Below are 21787 nucleotides of genomic sequence, written 5' to 3'. Positions count from 1 at the left end.
GATTTAGGCAAAAAAAACATTTTTGTCAAAACATGACTTAGGCCATTATTTTAGGAAGGTGACGATATGAAGGATCAGTATCTAGTCTATGTCTGACTTAACACTACTATATATACATAATAGGGCTGCACAATATATCATTTCAGCATTGTTATTGTGATGTGAGCATGTGCAATAGTCACATCACTGGAAGTTAAATGCTCAAACTCAAACATGCTATAAATTAGAGTGACGTGGGAGTTGATTTTCATTTCAGAAAACCCCGTCCCGTCACAATCTCGGAAGAATGACTCCTGTCCTATCCCGTCCCATGAGAGGACTCTGACTCCATTGATGGCATGGCATTTTTTACAGTCTCCCACAGGTTGAGCAATTTCCTTGTGGTGGGTGGCACGGCATGTTACGGATGTGCCTGCAGTGACTCCGTAGACTCAGCAGTTTAGAGGGGGAGACTGTATCACCAGGTAGCTACAGTCTACAGATGTCCCCTAAACGTCTCACATGCAGACTATCGGTAGAAGCCACAATTTACCGATGTTCCCTAAACGCATTCGGCTGCATACAGAGCAGCCTCTAGTCTCCACTCAGTTACTGCAGCACAGCAGCTTAGACAGGAGTCAAAACTGCTTCAATTTGATTGTTATTATGATTCCTGTCCAGTCCGCTCCCGTTGACTTTTTTTTTCCTGGTTCTGTCCCAGTCACATGATCAATAATTAAATTGATTCTTATGCTACAGGAATCCTGTGACCCACAGGATTGCCTAAAAATTGTTAGCCTCTACTACAACTTTCTTGCAATATTGCAATGTCATGTCGTGCAGCCCTAATACATACTGTATACATATGTAATTGCATTCTGTGAATTATCATTGTTTTACTGTGGGTAGTTGGAGGGTTCAAGTTTGTCACAACTGGGCCTAGGTTTAATCTGACATTGTTATAAATAGGTATTTTTCATTTATTTTTATTCTAGAATATGACACCTGTTGCATTAGTTTACTACTGTAGCTCCTGTATATTAGATTTACTGTTACTTTGCTACAGCTACAATAAGCCTTTCATTGGGGGAACCATTCAGACCTGCTCTTAGTTGAGTTTACTCTGTTGTAGAAATAGGAGAGGTTGTTACATTAACTGGCAGCACGACCACACTGTGTTGATGACCACTATGCAGCTACTCTGCTTCTGCTCTCACTTCTCTAATCGTTTGACTTTCACTGAAAAGAGAAACCCCATCATGAAAATGAAGGCTTTGTTTTAGTATCTGCCTTGTTTTTAAAAAATGTTACACACATGAATATTTTTTTAAAGCTTTATTTAGGATTTATGGTAGATTTGTTAGTTTTTGCAGCTAACTACTTTTTTTCTACACTTTGCTAATGTTTGATATGGTTTTATCTTGATATAATACTTACATATATATATATAAACATATATAAAGACTTGAAATAAAGATCCTCTTAAAAAAAATTTTTCTATGGATTTCATTCTTTCAGAAGAGCGCAGCAAGTGTTTGTAAAAAGTAGAGAAATTACACTTTAACATGTTTAATTAGGTTTTATTGAAATGATAACAAGTCTTAGGGAAACCTCAAAGTGTCACAGAAGACCTAACTGGTTGGTAAAGCAGCAAAGCATCGGTTTCCCACTGTGCATCACACAAGCTTCATGGGCATAAATCTGGCATTTTAAAAAATAATAAATATAAGTGACATCTTAACTGAAGGTACAAACAACTTTTCTATAAAGGCATTCTTACACTAGAACAGTACCTTTTTAAAACGGTTCAAAGTTGAACAGGTTAACTGTAAACTAGAGGAAAGAATATTAAGGCATCGGTTGTATTGCTTTTAATAAGCAGTGTTTGCTTGGCAGTGAGTTTTCCAATGCTGACACCAAGGCTTTAAACTTGCTATATGTTTGCTGTTATTACATTTCACTAGTGAAAAGGCTTTATTGTCAAAATATGAAATAAATGAGAAAGATTGCCTTCAATAACAGTCATAGTACTAGACTATTTAGTGCAAAACACTATAGGAAGCCTGTGTATCTGTTAAAGCTCTACTGTTATTGGTTGGTTGAATTAAAATACTGCTTTATAGACGTCTGTCCCTTTTAAAAGCACAACAAAATGTAAAAAAAAAAAGAGAAATTACTCATTTTCAGGGCGCAGCTTAAAAAAGTCTTTATGCTTGGAGCTCGGTGCTTGCGGTGGAACAGCAGGGTGAAAGGTCAGGGCTGACAGGGAGGAAAGCTCATATGGCCAACTCAGCCATAGCACGCTCCAGAGGGTCGCTGGTCCAGTAGTCGTGGTCCCAGCCCAGGAACCAGCCGGTGAAGGTGGGCGGCTCGAAGCCCTGCTTCATCTTGACGATGGGCGTCCTGCGGTCTCTGTTGGCTGGATCTGTCTCGATGTAACGCACCGCTGAGGTGGAGAAAGGTTGGATTACTGACAGTCACATGCCACAATTCTCATAGAGTAAAGCTGAATCACAAATGCACAGAATCATGTCACGGAAATGAAGCCAGATTGTATCCACATTTTAAAGGCCCTGAAAACATTGTCTCAGTCACTTCCTTTCTATGAGTGGTGGAATGCGATACGAGCATAATATTTTCTGCCAAAGCCAGAACAGTTTATTATTTCATATGACAGGTTTCTGTTTTTGAAGTGGGTGAGGCTCAGCTGGAAAAAGATGATGTCGCGATGTGTAGCTACAGTAAGAAGCCCTTACAGTTAAGACTTGCTTTAATGGATTCAACAAACATTTGATTCTAAATTCAATAATCTAACGTACATGTTACTTCAGGACATTATTTATCTTTGAAATGGAAAAATAAGTTTTAATCATCCTCAAAGAAGCTTTTATGACTCTGGGGTTATTTCTTTTTTTGGTGCAGTGTGAATATTTTCTCGAGGTACACAATTTAAATATGACCTAGGCTTTTTTTTTTATTTTGAATAAGAAAATGTTGATGTTTGATGGGTAAGAAAAACTAGGAATATTTTGAAACTATCAGAGATGGCAGTTTAGGATGCCAAAGAGTATTTAGAGAAAAAAAATGGAGGAACATACTGGCGGCGTTTTTCTTTTTCTTTGTCACAGGTCTAAATGATTTCAGCTCGTAAATGCCACATATATAGATGTCACATCTTTATGATATGATGTTGAGCTTAAATGTCTTTACCAGATGCCATGGCTTCAGTCTTCTCTTCCTCCTGGGCCTCGTTTCCAATCCAGACAAACACCTAAAAATAGGAATGGTTTATGCATATTTGTTCTTTTTACTATTATATAACTCTACCCCTGCTCTGACTTCATATACAGCTACAGCAGTCATAGCTCCGGTTTCTTTACCTGCTCCCAGGTGTCGAGGATCATGACATCATCAGTAGCAAGGTCGTCTTGGGTAATCTCCCCGGGTACCTCCTCAATCTGAGAAGTTGACAAGGATTTAGTGATGATGTAATTGATGCACTGTGTGCACAAAGAGCTTCGGAGCATTCAGAAGAGATAATGTTCATTGTAATCTGTCTGGTTTAAGGGGCTGGTCCACTTCTTTTGTGAAATGACCCTTTTAAACAGCAGATGAAGCTTAGACCAAAGACTTACGATGAAGTTTCCAGTCTTATTGGAGCAGGCGAAGAGTCTGGGTGGATGTGCGTCCATCTTGTCCTTGAGTCTGGTAGAAGTGCGATATTCTGTCTTTCCTCCTAGGATCTCCCAGAACTGATCTGTGAGGTGGACAGACACACTTCATCTGTTACCCAAGAGTTAGTTGAGAAGGAGACGGTTAGCTTAGCTTAGCATGAAGAGTGGTGGCAGGGGGAAACACTTGTCCTGGCTCTGTAAAGAGTTTTTTTTTTTGTACAAATTAAAACACATGAGGTCTAATGTGTAAATTCATGAGCTGTAAAGGTGCTCATAGGTGGATTTTGTCACCTTTGAACAGAGCCTGGCTAACTGTTTACCTGTTTCTGTTCTCTGTGCTAAGCTAACTAGCTGGTGGTAGCTTTCAATTTACCAGAACCACTGAACCACACAATGCATGTGCTGTGAAACCTAAACTATGAGCTAAAACACGCCAAAAAGCTCCACAGAGCTGCAGGGCTGGTGACGTCACTATGAACGCTCCCTTTTACATTACAGTTTTTCAATTAATATGAATTTTAATCACAATGTGTAAAATAGTAAGTGCGTTAACATATTATTTTACACATCACTTACCCTCTGGCAAATTATTTCTCTTACACAACAGCATGAATTTTGAATAGAGAAGGTTATAAACCATCTTCTTAAGCTCACAGAAATAAAATGTTGAATTTCTGACTGATCGTTTGTTCTTAACCATTTTTAACCCATGGGTCTGTCCATTGCAAGTATCTATCTAGGCCTATCTATCTATTTTTTCTTAAACAGCCCTCGACTGAGGCCAGTTTTTAAGAGCAGATTGTTTATAAAAAATTGAATGTGTTGTGTTTTAGCCTGAGGTTCTATATTTGAAACTGTTAGTAAAGTATTCTGTTTTTTTCAAGCTTTGAAAGTAAATCACAAGATTACAGATAACATCTAAAGGGGGGTGATACAATCACTCCTTTGTTTTAATATAGATGAACATGAGCCATTAGAGTAGCTGAGATACAAAAAGAAAACTATTTAGCTTCACACAAAAGTGTTATTTTCACATCTTGACTGAACTATTTTCAGTTTGAAGCTGAAACAGAAACAACATGTATACGTACACATATATAACTGGTATTATATTCAGTTTGTCTCAAAAACACAAAAACATGAGAAAATAATATACTGTGCTCATCATGTTTCCTCACCAGTCTCTCCTCCCTCAGACAGCTCGGAGGCCGACACTCCCAAGATGTCACACAGCTGCTGAGCTCCCTGCTTCTCTGTGTCGCTGGCACCCACTCCCACCCACATGAAGGAGTCTCCAGGGGTCACCAGAATGAAAGCGTCATTGGAGTTCAGGTTGGATGCCACTGCATCAAGCTGCGTGAACACAGAAGTGCCGTAGATTTACATGTGCAGTTCTGATACCGCTAATGTTTCACATTGGTTGCAGTCAGGGTTTTCCAATTTATACACACAATGACATACTGGTATTAAGATCCTTTAAGTGTTAAGTGTTTATTAAATGTTAATGTTACATTTTATTTTAAATTTTATTCTAAATTTCCTGCATTCTGTTTGGTCATTTAGTCCCCCCCCATGATTTTCTGTGATATTTTCATTTTAGTAAAACAAATTCATGGAAAATTTAGTTGACCATGTGACAATAATAAAATCAATATCTTAACAAGCCATTTAGTCTATTACAGTATTATAATTACCCTAAACAACAGGGCACTGTAGTTTTTTGCAAACATTACTAAAACAGTGCACAGTAAATGCATTTGCTAGGGATTATTTTTCAGCAGCGGATTAATACACAAAATCATTTCTGGTAAAGTTAGAGGTTGAATGACGTATGTTCTCTTACCTCCACGGCTCTCGTGTGTCCTGCAGAGTTGGACCGCACCTGGAAGAGTCGTGTCTCTGCAGGAGCGGACTGACCTCCTTCTCTGGAAGTGCCCCCCTTGTACACCACCATGGGCTGTCCTCCAAACAGGCTCATCAGATGGGCCGGCTCCTTCCCTTGCACCACCCTCACCTGGTACGCCAACAGCACGATTAAAAGTCAGGAATGATGAGACGGTTGTTACAGTAACTCCCCGTTGCAAAATACCTCATGCGTTTTGATGTTGTGAGTTATATTAAGGTGGTGCAACCAAATCACAGCAGACAGATCCTCCCCTTGTTGTGTCTTGTGAAATATGCATCAACAATATGTGAAAAAAAAAATCTGCTGCAATCTCCACCACAGACACAAGATGGCGGCGTGGAGCAGAGCCACGTGTTCACTGTCTGTGCCACAAGGTGATGGGACTCAAGGTTCGTGAGATTAGGACACAAAGTGATGACGCAGGTCATGTCTGAAACAATGTTATGAGTCTCTTTGGTCTGCAGCTTTTCTCATAAATATTTACGGCAGTGAGGTGGAGCAGTCAGCTCTTCTCTCAGGTGTTACTGCAAATTGTAATAATCCTCAGTTTACATGAGAAAATGGAAACATAGTAGTATTCATTGAAGAGTTAACTCAAACATTGCTGCAAACAGTCCCAGCATGCGTTACATGTGCATGAAACCTGCAACTTTGATATTATACTCCTGCCAATTTTGTACATGAGTAAAATTCTTGTGCTTGGACAACATTTAACATTTCAGATGTTCTGCTCCTTAAAAGAACAGCAGGTTTTGTTGAAAAACCATTCCATATTCCTTTATCATTTTGGTATCTTTACCAAAAAAACATTCAAACAATACCCAGTAAAGTCAAGTTTAGTTTGACCAACTGTGAATACAAAAGAGACATTTGGGAGACAGATGTTCTCTATTTTGAAAGTGAGAGCAGGGAAACACCTAGAAAAATAATCGTGACATTTACAGATGTTTCAACACTGGACAGAGTCATGCTGAGTGCAGAGTGCAGAGTCAGCACAGATATGAAGACAAGAACACGAACATGCAAATGAAGACACACGTGGGGAGTGAAGTGCTGATGCAGAACCCAGAAATGAATGAATGAATGAAGACTCAGGCGAGCACAGAGCCAGAACTCACGACTCTAAACGCCTCAGAGTTCACAGACTGATCTTGTTTTGGTGAACTCCACTTATTATTTCCAAACTCAAATTGTGCTCATGCATATCTAACAAATATTACTGACACTGAATATCATCATAATGTCAGCTCAGGACAGAGTGTGGAAACTGGGCTGTTGTTTATGTGTGGCAGACTGAGCTGGCGACAGAGGAGGAGGGAACCTCCCATTAACACTGACATAGGAATGTCCTGTTTCTGTTTGACCGAGATGATTTCATTGTAGATTTGATTTGACTGATTATCGTATTGAAAGAGCCAGAAAATATACATTTAAAGCCCTTTTTTTAATATCAACATAGTCATATTTACCTGGAACTGACAAAGAAAGTTTGTATTGTTCGCTTCTTTTCGTTTCTGGCTCTGGACAAAATCATATGAGTCATAATGAGGAGGATGAGGAGCAAAGAAAAGGAAAGGGGAAAATACCTGAGTGGTTATAGGAGCACCAACAACCTGAGGACACAGAAAAGGTCAGAAACCAAGGAGGAAAGAAGAAGCAGCAGCCGGGGAGCCAGGAGGGAGAGGAGAGAGAGTGAAAGGATGTCAAAGGTCAGACAGGAGGTGACCGGGATGAGTGAGCCGGAGGAGAGCACAGACATAAATAACATGAATGATAAAGTGAAGATAAGCCTATGGGAACAAAGAGCAAACACTGAAGGAACGATGTATTTTACCTGGACAGGACCGCCGCCGAGCTCCTCATCCAGCTGAGCGCCGAGGATCGCTGAGGCCCCGATCTCATCCTGACTGGAGTCCGCTCCCTGCCTGGGAAACAGTTCAAATGTATTAGCATCACATTCACACATGATGAGTGGAACAAACCGGACTGTGCCGCTGGCACGCCTTAAACTGAACGCTTGTTCCGTGCACCCTGTGTGTACTGTTTATTTTGTCATGCTTGGTCCTGTTCTTGTGAAAAAGTCGCAAACACTGTTTTCTTTTCTTCTTCTTTTTTTTTTGTTCTTCAGCCAAATACAACAAACAAAGAAGTGCTTCTTTTTGCAGTCAGAAGTTCACCGTCATGTTTTCTAGTGCACATTTGTTGAACGTGTCCTCATACAAATACATGTAAAAGTCTGAGGGCAAGCGGAAACCATTTTTTGCCTTCAGCCGTGTGCTAGCGCGCGTGCGTCCTCTCGTGTCTGTCATAATTTACCTTTAACTTCAAACAATCAAACATTTGTCGTTTGATATTTGATATTTGAGTTCAGACTCCTTCGCTTCTCGTTCTCTCACCACATGTAGATGATGTGTCCCTGGCGTCCTCCGTGGTGGTAGTTGTACAGGATGATGTAGCTGTCTCCTCCGTAGAACTGTCCATATGTGGGCGGACCCACCGGCGCCTTGTCCGCTCCCTCAATACGCCAGATCTGTCAAGAAAATTCACAAAGAAATATAAGTGCATTCAATGTTTTATCCTCTTTACTGCAAATGTATTCACATTTGCCACTACAGGGAGCTCTACACGTGGAACACCTGCGCCCCCTACAGGTGGGAAAGTGACAATCTTCTCACCTGTTTCTCTCCGCTGCCGTCATCCACCATGCCGTGCTGGGCGGCCATGGCGGCGGAGTCGTGCAGGGTGGCGGCGTCGAACGGCACCTTCTCGATCTTGGCGATGCTGTTTGCGATGTAGGCGATGCCCAGGCCCTCTGTCTGATCTTTGTCCCGCCAGTTTTTGAAGAATTGCTTGAAGAGCGGCGTCTCGCCCATCTCTGGCAGGATCTGGACCTGCGTGTGTTTGGGGTAACCCATCTTCTTGATGAACTCCTCCGCTGCGTTCATCGACGCCTTTCGCTCGTCCATGTTGGCGTCTTTGCCTGTGGAGAGAAGAGAGTCAGGATTATTCAGTTAAGTGAGTAATATTACAGAATTTGTTTTTTTTAAATTGGAAATCTCAGAAATGGATGATGTGGGTATTTAAATTTAGAAATAATTGGAAGCACTAGAAACAAAGCACTTGTTATACATTGTCGGAAACACGCTTATTTGATTTGTTTCTGAAAGTCTGATGAGAGCTGACGCCACTCATGTCTGTACAGTAACATGTTGCACTGTCGTTTCTAAAGGTGTGAAGTATTTCAGCTGATTGTGGGCTCACATTAACTGTTCAGAAAAAACACACACAATATATGTTATAGAGAGGTATCAGTTATCTGCCTGTGTGGGTGAACCACTGCTTCACCGCTGCACTGACCTTTCCAGACGAAGATCTTGCCGTCGGAGCCGTGGTCCAGAATGAAGCAGTCACCGGACTCCAGGGCGCTCTGGGCGAAGGGGTTCTCTGCTGCCACCAGTGTGATGGTCATGCCCCCGCTGGCATTGGACACCTGTGAAGGCGGAGAGTTCGATTGGACGCATTCTTGTGAAAACAGAACAATCCGAGGATTTTAAAGCTGGTGAATATCAGCTGCCATAAAATCACTTGGACATGATATTTACAGGTTTGTCACTGGAAATGTTTTTCAGAAAGAGATTGGTTTAAATTTTCACATTGGTTTTATATAAAAAAAAACTGTATTTCATAATCCTAAAGCAACTGATCACAATAAAGTCCAGTAAACAGGCTCCTCTCACAACAAACACGGTTAAGAATCCTCTAGCGATCGAAAAGAGTCTCTGTAAATCCATGTTTCTCACCTTGTAGAGTTTGGCCCTCTTCCTGTTTGAGGCATCAGCTTTGATGTCGTCCGAGGCTCCGGCAGGCAGATCTGGTTTGGGGCCTAAAACCTGAGGGCAGAGGCAGCCATTTTAACGAAAGTCTGCCGCAGTGAACCCAGACTCGGCTTGTCCTCATCATTCACCGATCTCACCTCTAACATCTTCTCTCTCTCCATCCCCTCGTCACAGACATACACTCTGGCTCTCCCGCTGCGCTCGTTGTCACGGATACCCTTGGCGACCTGTGTAGCCTTCAGCTTCTCAAAGCGGTTGCTCTGGGAGCCACACCACTGGAAAATCTCCTGTATAACAAAAAAAAACAAACAGAAAACAGATCGCAAAGAAGGTGAATAAAATCTTTACTGAAGGTGGAACTGGCAGAACTAAAGACTTCTTTAATGTAGATTTAAGATCTGTACAAAACTCAAATTGCGACAGTGACATATAACACAAAGACAAATAACATAATATATATAATAAAATAATATTATAATGTATATCTAGTAATAATCTGCTCCGTCTGACTCACATCTCCCAGGTCCAGGATGAAGCAGTCTCCCTGGTTGAAGCTATCCCAGCTCACCGGCACCTCTGTTGCCCGGACAGTACGGCGACCTTTGACCTGGAGCACCCGCTGCACAGACACCTCGTTGGTGACGACATGCTTGAACCCAGACGCCACGCCCCCTTTCTGGAAGGCAAGAGTTGCACATTGAATTGTCAAAATAAAATACCTGCCTTTTAAAGAGATTGTTGCTCGCACCTCAACCAAACTGCAGTCAAAGACTTATTAAAACCATTTTAATGGCTACTGGGACATTTAGACACTTCACTGACAAAATAATGATGTCATAACAAAATGAATCTTCTAATTACAGATGCTGGATGATAAAATTCATGTTATGTGTTATTACTTTTATTGAGTGCAGTGATTCTTCAGCAGAATATGAAAACATTTAAATATAATGCAATTTTTAATGGATATTAGGAAATGTATACATGTTTGACAAAATTATATTATATCATAAATGACTTGATCTTCCCCTGTACACATATTGAATAAGACATGCAGTTTATCATTTAAAATATGATGAAACATGAGCTTAAAAATGTTCATAAACAGACAGAAATCAGATTATCCTAAATTTAAAATGCACAAAAACAAAAGAAAAAAAAACACAAAACACATGTGTCATAGTTTTTGCAGATAGATGTTTATCTATGTACAGACACAACAGCTTACCATGTATTTGATTCCAGACTTGAAGTAGCCCAGAAAGGTTTTGGACTCGTGTCCCTGGACCTCGCGGTACTGGATTGGTTTCCCCCCGAGGAAGTCGTCCATTTGGACAGTAAAGATGGCCGCCGAGCCGCTCTCATCCTGAGTGCAGAAATCACCTGCACCACAAGGACCAAACACGCACTCCATATTAATCCTCGTCTCATTCGTTCTCAGCAGACATCCTCTGCATCCACCCAGAGAGTCACATTTTGTGTCTGACGGGTTCTCTCACTGAGGACTCGCTCAGGAGATCGATGTGCGGGACCGGCGAGGGGTCACATCCCGGCAGACACATTAATACTTGCGACATTATTTTATTTCTGCTCACAACATGGAGTTCAGTGGCATATGTGAGGGGTTACATCATATCCTGTTTACTGGTAAATGCCGTTTCCATGATCAGTCGAGCGGACTAAAAGCACATGGAATCAATAAAGGAAAAAAGAGCAGACTCAGCTTGTGGTTTTATGTTTGCCCTGAGCTGAATCCTGATAAATGACCCAGTCACTCACCTTCTGTCAATACTTTTGCCTCAACCAGATCCCAGTTTGACTTCAAATACAGACACTGAAATCAATCAGCATCCAGTGGAAAACTGCAAGAGTAATTTCTCCTTCTCTTGTGTTTGAGTTCAGACAATTATTCTGTCCCGGGTATGATGTAATATCTGACCACAGGTTACTTTGCAGTTTCAGATGTTACATACAAACGTTAGCTCAATGTATACGGCATAGTTTGTATGTAGTACCTCCTTTTCATTTGCATTGTTCATGCTCATAATATATAACATTAGACGTCGATGCATTTCATAAGCGATAATAATCAACTATTCTGACTTTTTTACTTTTGATGTTCAGATTTCATTTAAGGTCCAATTTTGAATTCTGAGCTTTACTTTGAAATTAAATATTTGCTGATTTGACATAAGTCAGGGGTCTGAGTACTTCAAACACTAAATATAATATTGTATTATCTACTATTCTATTAAAAACGAATTCATATTTCATTCAACTTTCACAAACCGATAAACAATTTACAAAAGCACATCTGTCCTTCCCTCGTTGAAAAGAAAAAAGGCCCATCACAATTTTCCAGGCTGGTCAAAGTAGGCAGGATGTGAACGTGTCAGAAAGATCAAACACAGCAGCAGCAGCAGCGTCGGTTCACACATCAGTGTCTGTGAGCTTACAGTGGACAGAAGTGCACACACAGTTCCTACATCACATCACATTTACAGTAAAAAACCTGCAATGCAGCGACACTGTCAGGTGAAATTAGGCTTCAGGAACACAGACATAGATCCCCACGGGCTTTGCGAGTTAAACAGGGTCGTAGCTGCACTGGAAAAATAAGATCAGCTCTTCTATGTTTCGCCACACCTCCGTGGAAACCAGAAAAAAATCATTCAACAATAAATGACGCCTGGAAAAATGCTGTGATTTCATGTCTGCCGGCTGCTAAGTGGCCTTCAATCCAAGGACCTCTTTTTTTTTTTTTGTAGCAGTGTTTGTGGCTGTGATTCAAGTTTAAGACACAATTTCATCTGCTGTCTAGCCCGACTCATTCCCGCCTCACTGCACTCACCCAGCCAGAAGTGGAGGTCGTACTGCAGGTTCCCGGAGCGCTGTTTGATGGTGTTGAGGATGAGGTAGGCGTCTCCGGTGTAAAATCCCCCGTACAGGTTCTCTGGGACTGGCACCAGGTCGAACTTCTCCACCCTCCACACCTGGAGGCCCGGCTTCTGTCCGGCCCGATCAAACTCTGGGTGGTGCGCTGCCATCCTGCCTGCAGAGAAGTCACACACACCTGAGATTTTATTGCTTTTCTACCCCTGTGATTATTCCGAGTCGGCGGTCAAATACTGCAGAGATAAGAGTCGTAAAGCTTCGTAATAACCTTTGAAAAGTGAGACCGGGGCTCTCGATTTGTGAGGTGTTTGCTCTGGGAAACATGAAGCGACTCCTTTTAAGGCTGAGTTGTTGCCATGGATACAGAGATAAAGTTTAGGGTTATAGTTAGATATTAATGCTCAACAGGGTTAGTCACTGTTGCCCTCTGCTCAGAGTGTTTCCTCCAGTGAGGAGGAAGAGGAAGTCCTGGCAGTAATGACTCAGGCCAAGTCATAACTGCCGATGATGGCGGTTGAAGGAATACTGTGTGTAATTATATACAGGAGGAGAGACTGGCTATGACACAATTTTCTTTGTACTTTTGTATAACAATATGCAGACGGAGGCAAATCAAAGGAAGAACCTGCATAAATGCGTAGAAAAACATAAATGCAGATGCTTCTATACAACAAAGAAAGGCTCGATGAATCGTATGATGAGTCATGACTCCTCAAAGATTTGATTTAAAACTACAAAGCATAAAATCCCTCATCATTAAAACAATAAATCAGTCAGTGACCTTGTGGATGTGCAGCTTGATGATTGAATTATTAGACCTATGCATGAAAGGACTTGTGAAACACTGTAAACACAACTTTGGAAAGTGTCGCTCGTCAGGACTGAATGCTGATCAATCATACCTGACAGACTTGCATGACGCTGCACACTAGACTTAGACTTGCAGCTCCATTGAATACCGGACAAATCAGAGTAACTTCATCACACTGATGCACATCATTAATCTATGAAGCAGTCCCAATCCTGGATTTTCAACATTACTTGAGATGGCATGATGGGATTTTTTTTTTAGTTGTTTCCTGTTTGCATGAGGAACTTCCTGTTCCTCATGCAAACAGCATGCCTGTCATCAGCAGCACCGGTTCCCAATCACTCACATGGCCCTGATTATCCCCACAGTCATCCCTGTGTACATTTACTCCCCTGTTTCTCATGCTCTTCGCCACACTGTCTCTGTCCCCTCATGTGTACAGTGATCCTGGTTGATGGATTTTTGCCTGCCTGCTGCCCCCTGCCTGCTTTGTTTGCCATTTTGGACTGTGTATGACCTATTGGACAGTCAGTGAAAACTTTGCCTTTGTGCACTCATCCTGACCTCCAGTGGGCTTCCCTGCATCTGAGCGTCTGATCCAACCAGCACTCTCAAATGCAGAGGCTGAGATATCCTCACTTTTAGTCCCTAATATGGTTTACACTCCAAAGATGCTGCACCCTACACTTCCCATAATGCAACTTGATAGCATCTTTGCATTTGAAATGTTTCATTAGACCTGTAAAAGTCCTCATATTTCCAACTTGACATCTCCAGTTGTTACACTGTTAGAAATGTGTCGTCTTCAAACTCAGGCGGCATCACTTGAGTAATCTTATCAGACTACAGAATCAGAAGACATCCCTGGACGTTATTGTACTCGTCAGTCACACACACCCACACCTAAACATCCATGGACACTCATACCACACACTTCACTCATATCCAACAGCAAAAAAAACACATGGCGCCCAATCAAGAGTTTCAAGTACGTGTCTGCGCTGAGCTGGCTCACGGCCCGCTGACTTCTCATTATGCATGTGTGGATGTTTGAGATTTTTAAGATTGGAGTTGAGCATCCTGTTAAGATCTTTGCTGTGGCTGTCTGGAAACTGCTTATAGAACAAGATAACAGTGAGGAAATCATCTGATTCTGCTGCTGTGGACACGTTTCAGATGTCAGTGTCAGAGAATTTCAAAGAACTGATTATGGAGGGTGGTAACGTTCTTCTGCTGCAGACAGAGGTTTAAAATTAGTATTACACTTCCTTTTTACTCTGGTTTGATAAAAGACACAATAACAAAGAAGGTTAGAGTAGTGCAAACAAATAAGTCCCCTTGCCTTTGTACATATGCAAAGACTTACTTTAAATTTTATTTGTACATCACTTGCTACTTCATATTTCGAAATATGAGAGGCAAAATGAGAGGCAAATATTCTACTGTTGACGCCACTATATCTGTAGTTGCTACTTATTTGTCACATGAAGACTGTTAAGTAAACAATCAGAGTACATCTTCTACCTCTCGTGTGGTTGAACCTAAATGTTTGCAGTGTTTTGCAAACATGATGTTTACACAATTAACTCTGTGGAGCAATTCTTTGGTCGCAAGAGTTTTTGCTCACACACCCTGACTCCAACAACCTCCATATTAACCGATACTTGGCACAGTAAACACTGCACAGAGAGCGCAAACACTTTCTCAAAAGTGAAGCTGTGTTCTCAAATTAGAACCTGACCTCTCTGAAAAGAGCCTCTGTGACCTCTCATGGCACATGTCTCACGCACTTCTTCTTCAATATAACTCCTTTTTTTAAAAGGCAGCGTGCTTATAAGACATTCATAAAGCATAAAGGTTCAGGTATTACATTAAAAAAAAACATGCACAAACGGGAGGTCATGTAGTTCAGAATGGACACAGAATCCAGTTTTCCACAGGAATGCTGCTTGGATCTGCTGCCTCTCAATTTGCATGACTAACCATCCACAATGGAACAAGAATCGTCCATTCTTCTACGTGGCCGTCTGCCCACAAACATGGCAGGAATCTGCTGCTGACCCTGGAAAAGGGAAGCGCCTCAGTATCGAAGCAACCGGGCCAACAAACGTGGGGATCCTTTTCCCCATTTCTACTCTGCTCTTATGTAACACCCAGACCCACTGCACTGTACTCTGTAGCTAAGGGGAGTTCCCACATGGAAACGTAAGTGGATCATTTTGGCAGCAACACACAGTCAACCTTCCAGATTTTTCATTCTGGCATTTTACAACATTGTGGTGGCTGGCTGGAAGATTTCTCTGATATGAATTATTTGGATAAATATCTGACTTATATCTGATACATATATCTTGCTAATTGGGTCACACTATGAAGACCTCACCCTTTTGTAGCTCCTTTAAACTTCATTTGTAAAATGACAGTTTGGGGTGAATGCAGTCAAAACAGTGGAAATGCAGCCAAAACAACTAAGTGCACACAAGGTTGTGCAGAGTCTGAACTTGACGCTGCAGCATCTGCGCCCGGGTTTGGCCGGACAAAGAACAACTGGGGCTGCTGGGCAATTCCATTACGGTCATTACAGGCTGATGGAGGACGTGGAAAGCTGAATTTTCCTGCAGTAACTCTTAAGTAGCCAGGTGCAGATTTTCCAGCTGGGAAAAGCCTGAATCCTCAGACAGTCAGTCAGACAGCAGGTCTGCAGACTGTGGCCACACACAGGCACCATCACAGAAGTTAAGCATTAGGTGAGTTAAGTATTAACAATTTTTAATCTTTAATTTATCAAGCCATAACACACAGTGACCAATCGATTAATACCAGTTGAAGGGGGAATAGGGCTACATCAGCTGATTTGGTCTGTTTCTCTGGTGCGGATGCTGCCAGGATTTCTACAGACTTTAGGAGGTTTTGGTGTCTTATTATCGTCTCCATGGTGATTTGGATGGTTTTTGTCATTAGGGAATAGTTAGAACTCATGTTTGGGACATGGAAATGATTAAATGTGGAAACTTTGAATACTGACATATACACTTATCAAGTGTCTTCAGACTGAGGGTGCTGTAGATGCTAATACAATTTTATAACATGTGACCCAACCCATTGTTTTCAGTGATGATAGCCTGGTTTATTTACTATCCAGCACTGATAACAGTCCAAGGAATCAAATCAGGCCATTGCAGTTTGGTTAATCCTCAGTCATTCTTTTTTCCAATGAGCCATGTTGATCACAGAACAAATAGCAAGAGTGTGTGTCCCTGTTCATACCGGTGACTGGTTGAAGTGAACTGGATTGTCACAACGGTCCAGTCCTGGAAAGACTGACAGGAAAGTATGCAAGACTGCACCAAAGCACTTCCTCACAGGATGTTCAGAGCACTGTAATGTCTACAGTACTGTGGTATTCATTCATATCTCTAATCAATCATACCAGCTAAAGACGGGGCCCAGTTACTGCAATATTTCAACTTAGAGGAAGAGCTTCAGATTTTAGAGACTGCGCCTTTTTTTCTGCGGGCTAGATGAGAAGATCGATACTGCTGGAGTCAAGAGGCCATTAGCTTAGCTTAGACTGAAAACAAGGGGAAACAGTGCCAGCTGTCTCCCCCTGCCTCCAGTCTTTATGCTAAGCTAGGCTATTCACCTCGCCAGCTCCACACTTGACACACAGACATGAAAATCAACTATTATTTTAAGCAAGCAACAATAATGAGTTTAGTCATATTAGTGACCCCATCTAGCATTATACAATCACATATGGTGACAAACTATCACTCAGTGTTTAAAATGCATCTAGATGAGGTTAATACCACATCCTGCAAACTGCTGCTTCCAAAATATCACGGAAGCAGAAAACTGGTGACAGAATACAGTGACTTAATGTTCCCAAGCTACTGGAAGTAAATCAGTAACTTCTGCTTCATATACTTCATCCAATCATTAATGTCATCTGCCACACCCAGCAATATGAGAACAGCTTGCTTGCACAGATCTGAGTGAAGCAAGAGGATCCTCACTAACACGGAGGCGGATGTACAGCAAGGGAAACAAAGTCCCTGAAGGCAACACGGGGCATATTAACACCGAAAACTGTGGCCAGAGTAAAGAGCAACAGAAAAACTTCAGTTTCCACTTCTTAACCACTTTAAGTAAAGTTTTGCATTTTTGTGAATTTCATGACAACAGTACTCATGTATCCCATTCAATCCTCATGATAAATGTTCAAAAACGTACTGCAAATGCAGCTTTCTCAAAGTCTGAAAAAAGAGCCGTCTTTCCTTTTTAAAAAAAAAAATCCTGAAAACTTGACTAGTTCAAGGAGACAGCCTTTTCATCCAGTAACAGCCACATACCTTTACTCTGAAAATTTTAACTCACGGAAAATGCAACTTCGTATCCTAAAGATCTGAGTCTCTGTGGCACTAAATAAAAACGGCTGCCTTTGACTGTGATCTTTCCCTCTGATGGGGAGAAATGTTCTGTCTGTCTCTGCACATCAAAGCTGTTTCATCCCAGAGTTAGAAACTGTCTGTGACTTAATAAAGCAAACATCAGAGGGGATACGCAGCATCTGAATCACCTCACACTTTGAAAAATCAAAGCCAGTATTAAAAAATGTGATAACAACTCTTGACAAAAGCTGGATAATAACAAAAGAATCTAACAGGGAGACAAAGAGTTTAAGTTTTAGAGAATATTTTTTGTGTTTTTCTCTCTCTCTCTCTCTCTCTGTCTCTCTCTCTCTCTTTCTCTTTCTTTTAAGGGCAGCAGCTGACTAAAACAAACATTAACCATTAAATGTTGCTGGCTGCTCCAGGTTGTGACTCAAGTGACTCAAGGAACTGCAGTTTGACTCAGCTGTGAGCTTAAATAGAACAGGTCACATGACTGTTGGTTAGTGGGTCTTTACAGGCATGCTGGTTAAAGCAGATGGTGTCTGCAGGCCACCCCACGCCTCTGCAGAGCTGGAGGTATTCGTCGGGTTTCTACACCCTCATCTGCTGGCTCTTTGTGCCCCGACCCCACCCCCCCCACCACCCCTCCACACCTCCAAACAAACATGGAGCAAGTGTGTGTCATTCCAAGCACAGTTATTTAGCCCCCTCCCCCACTTTTACCAGCCTCTCTTTTGTTGTCTGCCTCCGCTTGAGGCCCGAGTGAAAACTTAATACTTGATCTGCTGTGCTGATAGCAAAAGTGGATTCGTATGACATGGAATATTAAAAGCCCTTGTGATTTGTCTGCTGGTGTCCCACTTCACAAACATGCACTAAATATATTTATCTGTGAAATTATGGATTTCTGGGCTCTTGTTCTGAGTCCCCCCCCCCCCAACAAAGAGGCTCCTTCTTTCAGGAAGGGGGATTCTTGATGACTCATTTTTTCCATGCATGCCACTCTCAGGCTCCTGAGGCCTGCTTGGCTGCCCCGCAGCTCGCTCAGGACACATCAGATAAAACACACACATGCACTGACTCTTTACTAGCCGCAACCTCTTTCTTCTGTTTACACAGTGTAAAACAGACACAACTAAAATGAGTGTTTATGACTTGGTAAATAACCGTCCTGATATATGGGGGGTTATTAAAGGATATGAGAGGGGCTCTTTCAGGAATATCCACCTGTACACACTTCAAGGAGCCAGCCACTGAAACCAGTTCTCTCGCCTAAAGCACATGAAGTCATATTCATGACAAAATGGCATCTTGTCGGATTGACACTGATATTGCAGTTCAATGTTACAAAGACAGATATATGCATCTAACATGTTGTTTAACCTTTATATGTACAGATAAGGATATATATCAATATTGCGCAGAATGTGTAACATTAAATACAGTGAAGCAGAGTTTTTAACCACTGTCCTACCCTAAATGCAAAGCAGCTACAAGATGACATGATGTACTTCATGAGAGAGGAGTGTGGCCTTCTGTTTCCTCGTCTGGAAAAACATTGACCATATCAGAGTCATCGGGGAAACCCCAAACGTTTTTCCTGAAATATAGTGAATATCATCATCAACAATGTATGTGTTGCTGACTCCACTTTCTCTCGTGTATTTCAGTATAGATTGTGATAGTTACTGTCTCATGTAGAAGACATAAGGGCTTTTAGAGGGGTGTGTTTGAGGGCGACTCTACTTGATGTACATGTATCTCTATCTGTCAGTGTACTCGCTCGTCCTGTCTCAGCTTCACTATAGCTTTTAAATTCAAATTTCATGCCAAATTAAATGGCCAAATAGGTCTTTTGTCATTGCCCCACCCAACATCGACCCATAATACAGTTACAAAAATGACTCATACGTGCGTTTTCTGAGCTGCCAAAATGTGGTTATGGTCTAATTGAGTTTACACAACTAAAACCTTGAATTGGTGATTTACAGGCCACAAGACATCTGACGTTTTGAGTCAAAAAAAGATAATAAATTTGATTAAAACAGTAAAGGTCTCTGAATGTTTAAGTTAAAAAATATTGCATAACCTGTTTAACATAGACATACAGTTATTTAAATGCTGAAACAATGGTTATAGTTAACCTGCACAGCCCTGGCCCAGTTTGAATCTTGACATCTTCTGACTTGTAAATCACCAAATTAATGTTTAAGCCAAACCAACCATCCAACCTCCTCCTCAACACTTTTCACAGCAGTACCACGATGTCACCTCCACTTTTACTCCTCAGAGAGGACCAGGAGGACAATCGTTGCATGACTGCATAACCGCAATAGGTCAGTTGTCAGGAAACATCATAACGTTTGTTAATGTTTAAATACCAAAAGACATGCTGTCCTTTTTCATGTGAGGACATTCTCCCAAATTTAGATTGCCTGGCTCACAGAAGGGGGAAAACCCAAACTTCAGGCAACAGTATGGCAACACAGAAACCTTTTTGGTGCCTTCACAGATGCTGTGTCTGTTTTCTGACAGGTTTTGAGCCCAGACAAGAAATCTGAACAGCGAGAAACACCTAAACATAAATGAACGAGCGCTAGAAATGTGTTCAAACGTTATGACTTTGTAGTAAAGAAGAAAGGTATTTCCTGTTTTTTCTGTCCTTGGTGAAGACAGAGAATATGTCCACATACAAACACTCTGCTATCCTGCCCTGTGTGTGTGCACACAGTTGTCTACGGCTTGTATCTAAATCTGAAGTGGGTGCAGTACAGTCGGTGGATGCAGGCATCCCATAATCTCTGTCCGTCTGACAGCTGACTGTGGATCTGACACAGTGCTTTCTGAGTGTTTATACACATACACAGACACCTTATATGGTTGCTGCCACAAACACCCACTCTACAGGATGTTGTGACTAACTTCCTCAATGAACAATCTCAGTATTTGGTTGTGCGTTTCTATGGCAACCTGCAAATGCCTCCAAATAGACAGCATAAGCAGCTGCTGAGGAGCCTCAGCAGCTGTATATACCATCTAATTTGGAGGCATCTGGTGGTTGTCATAGAAACACACAACCAAATAGTGAGACTTCCTATAGACAGCATATAGAGCTGCTGAGCAGTTCTTTTTAACTTTCAAATAAACTTTCTTGGCTTTTCTTTTTTTTTTTTTACTATGATGCAGCGAAACACAGCAAATTACATTTTGTTTAGGGTTTGAATCACATGATGGCAGCCTCAACCCATCTTATACAGTTAAGGAAGAATGGCCTGTTAAGGTGGAACCACTGCGTTTTAATCATCATTCAGCTTTTCCACTGCCTGTCCATATATAGCAACGGCTGCGTTGCACTTTTGACGATAAAAGGTGGTTTACACCTCTTTGAATGAGCTGGACAAAGAGAACTTGTGTTCAGGTGAAACACTGTTCATGCAGTAAGAAGCCACATCTCCTGTTTCACTCCGTACTGTATTTCTCCCATCAGAGCAGAGCTTTGTTAAAGTAACGGGTCACTACTGTAGCTCTAATTAAGGCATCAAATTACCGTCCTGCAATCTGTGCTACAGGCTGTGTTGTTCCATAGAAGAAAAGTGGGGTTGTAACGTACCTGGACGCGTAGGGTTGTAACGGACGGGTTTGGACCTGACTGAGCGGCGGTGAGCGCTTCTAGCTGAAGCGGGAGCAGAGAGGCGTCGAGACGGCGGGCCAGCGAAGTGCGGAGCCGCTGTTTATGCTCTTGGCCCTGGACACTCCCCGTTACGACACTCCCCTGGTCGGCCCGCTGCACCGCCTGCAGAGGGGCGGCGGACACATGGGCGTGTACATGCACACATCTATCTGTCTCGATGTCTGTCCCACTGTCTATCTAGATATCCATTCATCTATCTGTCTATCTGTCTGTCTATCTAGCCTATCTCTATAAGGCCTTTGGTTGTGGTGTTTTTGTAGGCCATTAGAATTAATCCCAAATTCTTTTTGCTGTTTTATGTGGTACACTAGGTAGCTACACATTCATCAAACACTACACTCCCTGACATGTTGAATCAAACCGTCTCTCTCTATTACAGTCTCAATAAACATTTGAATGCAAAGGTGTTTTTTATTTTTGCAAAGGTTGTAAATTTAATCTCAGCCACGTCTGAGTCAGATATCCAGCAGAACGTGCCGTGCATATTGAACAACACTGCCCCTGTCTGTCGTGGTGGACTTCTGAATGGTACAAAGTTAAGCCCTACGGTTTATGTCTATGTAAACTGTGCATGGTGCCTGTATGTCATATACAACACTAA

At 41.8% G+C, this 21787-nt stretch overlaps 1 protein-coding gene across 2 annotated transcripts; it reads right to left on the bottom strand.

Annotated features, from left to right (window-relative positions):
* Window positions 1-1538: 1538 nt before the first annotated feature.
* gsna (gelsolin a) lies at window positions 1539-21263 on the bottom strand. 2 transcript variants are annotated; one of them, XM_023399936.2, is made up of 17 exons: window positions 21106-21263; window positions 12247-12447; window positions 10624-10778; window positions 9910-10071; window positions 9533-9682; window positions 9360-9449; window positions 8917-9049; window positions 8235-8539; window positions 7956-8089; window positions 7394-7484; window positions 7146-7172; window positions 5497-5667; window positions 4832-5006; window positions 3615-3736; window positions 3360-3437; window positions 3190-3250; window positions 1539-2425 (listed from the first exon to the last, which is right to left on the bottom strand). In XM_023399936.2, exons 2-17 carry the CDS (start codon window positions 12440-12442, stop codon window positions 2256-2258), a joined length of 2220 nt encoding a protein of 739 aa, XP_023255704.1. In that variant the 5' UTR covers window positions 12443-12447; window positions 21106-21263; the 3' UTR covers window positions 1539-2255. The 2 variants fall into 2 exon arrangements, with proteins under 2 accessions (XP_023255704.1, XP_023255705.1); XM_023399937.2 differs by lacking the exon at window positions 7146-7172.
* Window positions 21264-21787: the final 524 nt, after the last annotated feature.

The sequence above is a fragment of the Seriola lalandi genome, unplaced genomic scaffold, assembly GCF_002814215.2.
Source record: "Seriola lalandi dorsalis isolate HSWRI2012SDOR001 ecotype SW California unplaced genomic scaffold, Sedor1 jcf7180002052129, whole genome shotgun sequence".
Taxonomy (NCBI): Eukaryota; Metazoa; Chordata; class Actinopteri; order Carangiformes; family Carangidae; genus Seriola; species Seriola lalandi.
Note: the sequence above shows the minus strand (reverse complement) of the source record. Positions and strands in the feature narration are given on the sequence as shown.

Coding starts and splice junctions, on each gene's coding strand:
- gsna (XM_023399936.2), bottom strand. CDS start 12,442: ATGGCAGCGCACCACCCAGAGTTTGATCGGGCCGGACAGAAGCCGGGC. Junction 7,485..7,955: donor GGACACATCATCTACATGTG/GTGAGAGAACGA, acceptor ACTGTTTCCCAG/GCAGGGAGCGGACTCCAGTC. Junction 3,438..3,614: donor ATAAGACTGGAAACTTCATC/GTAAGTCTTTGG, acceptor TCAACTTCTCAG/ATTGAGGAGGTACCCGGGGA.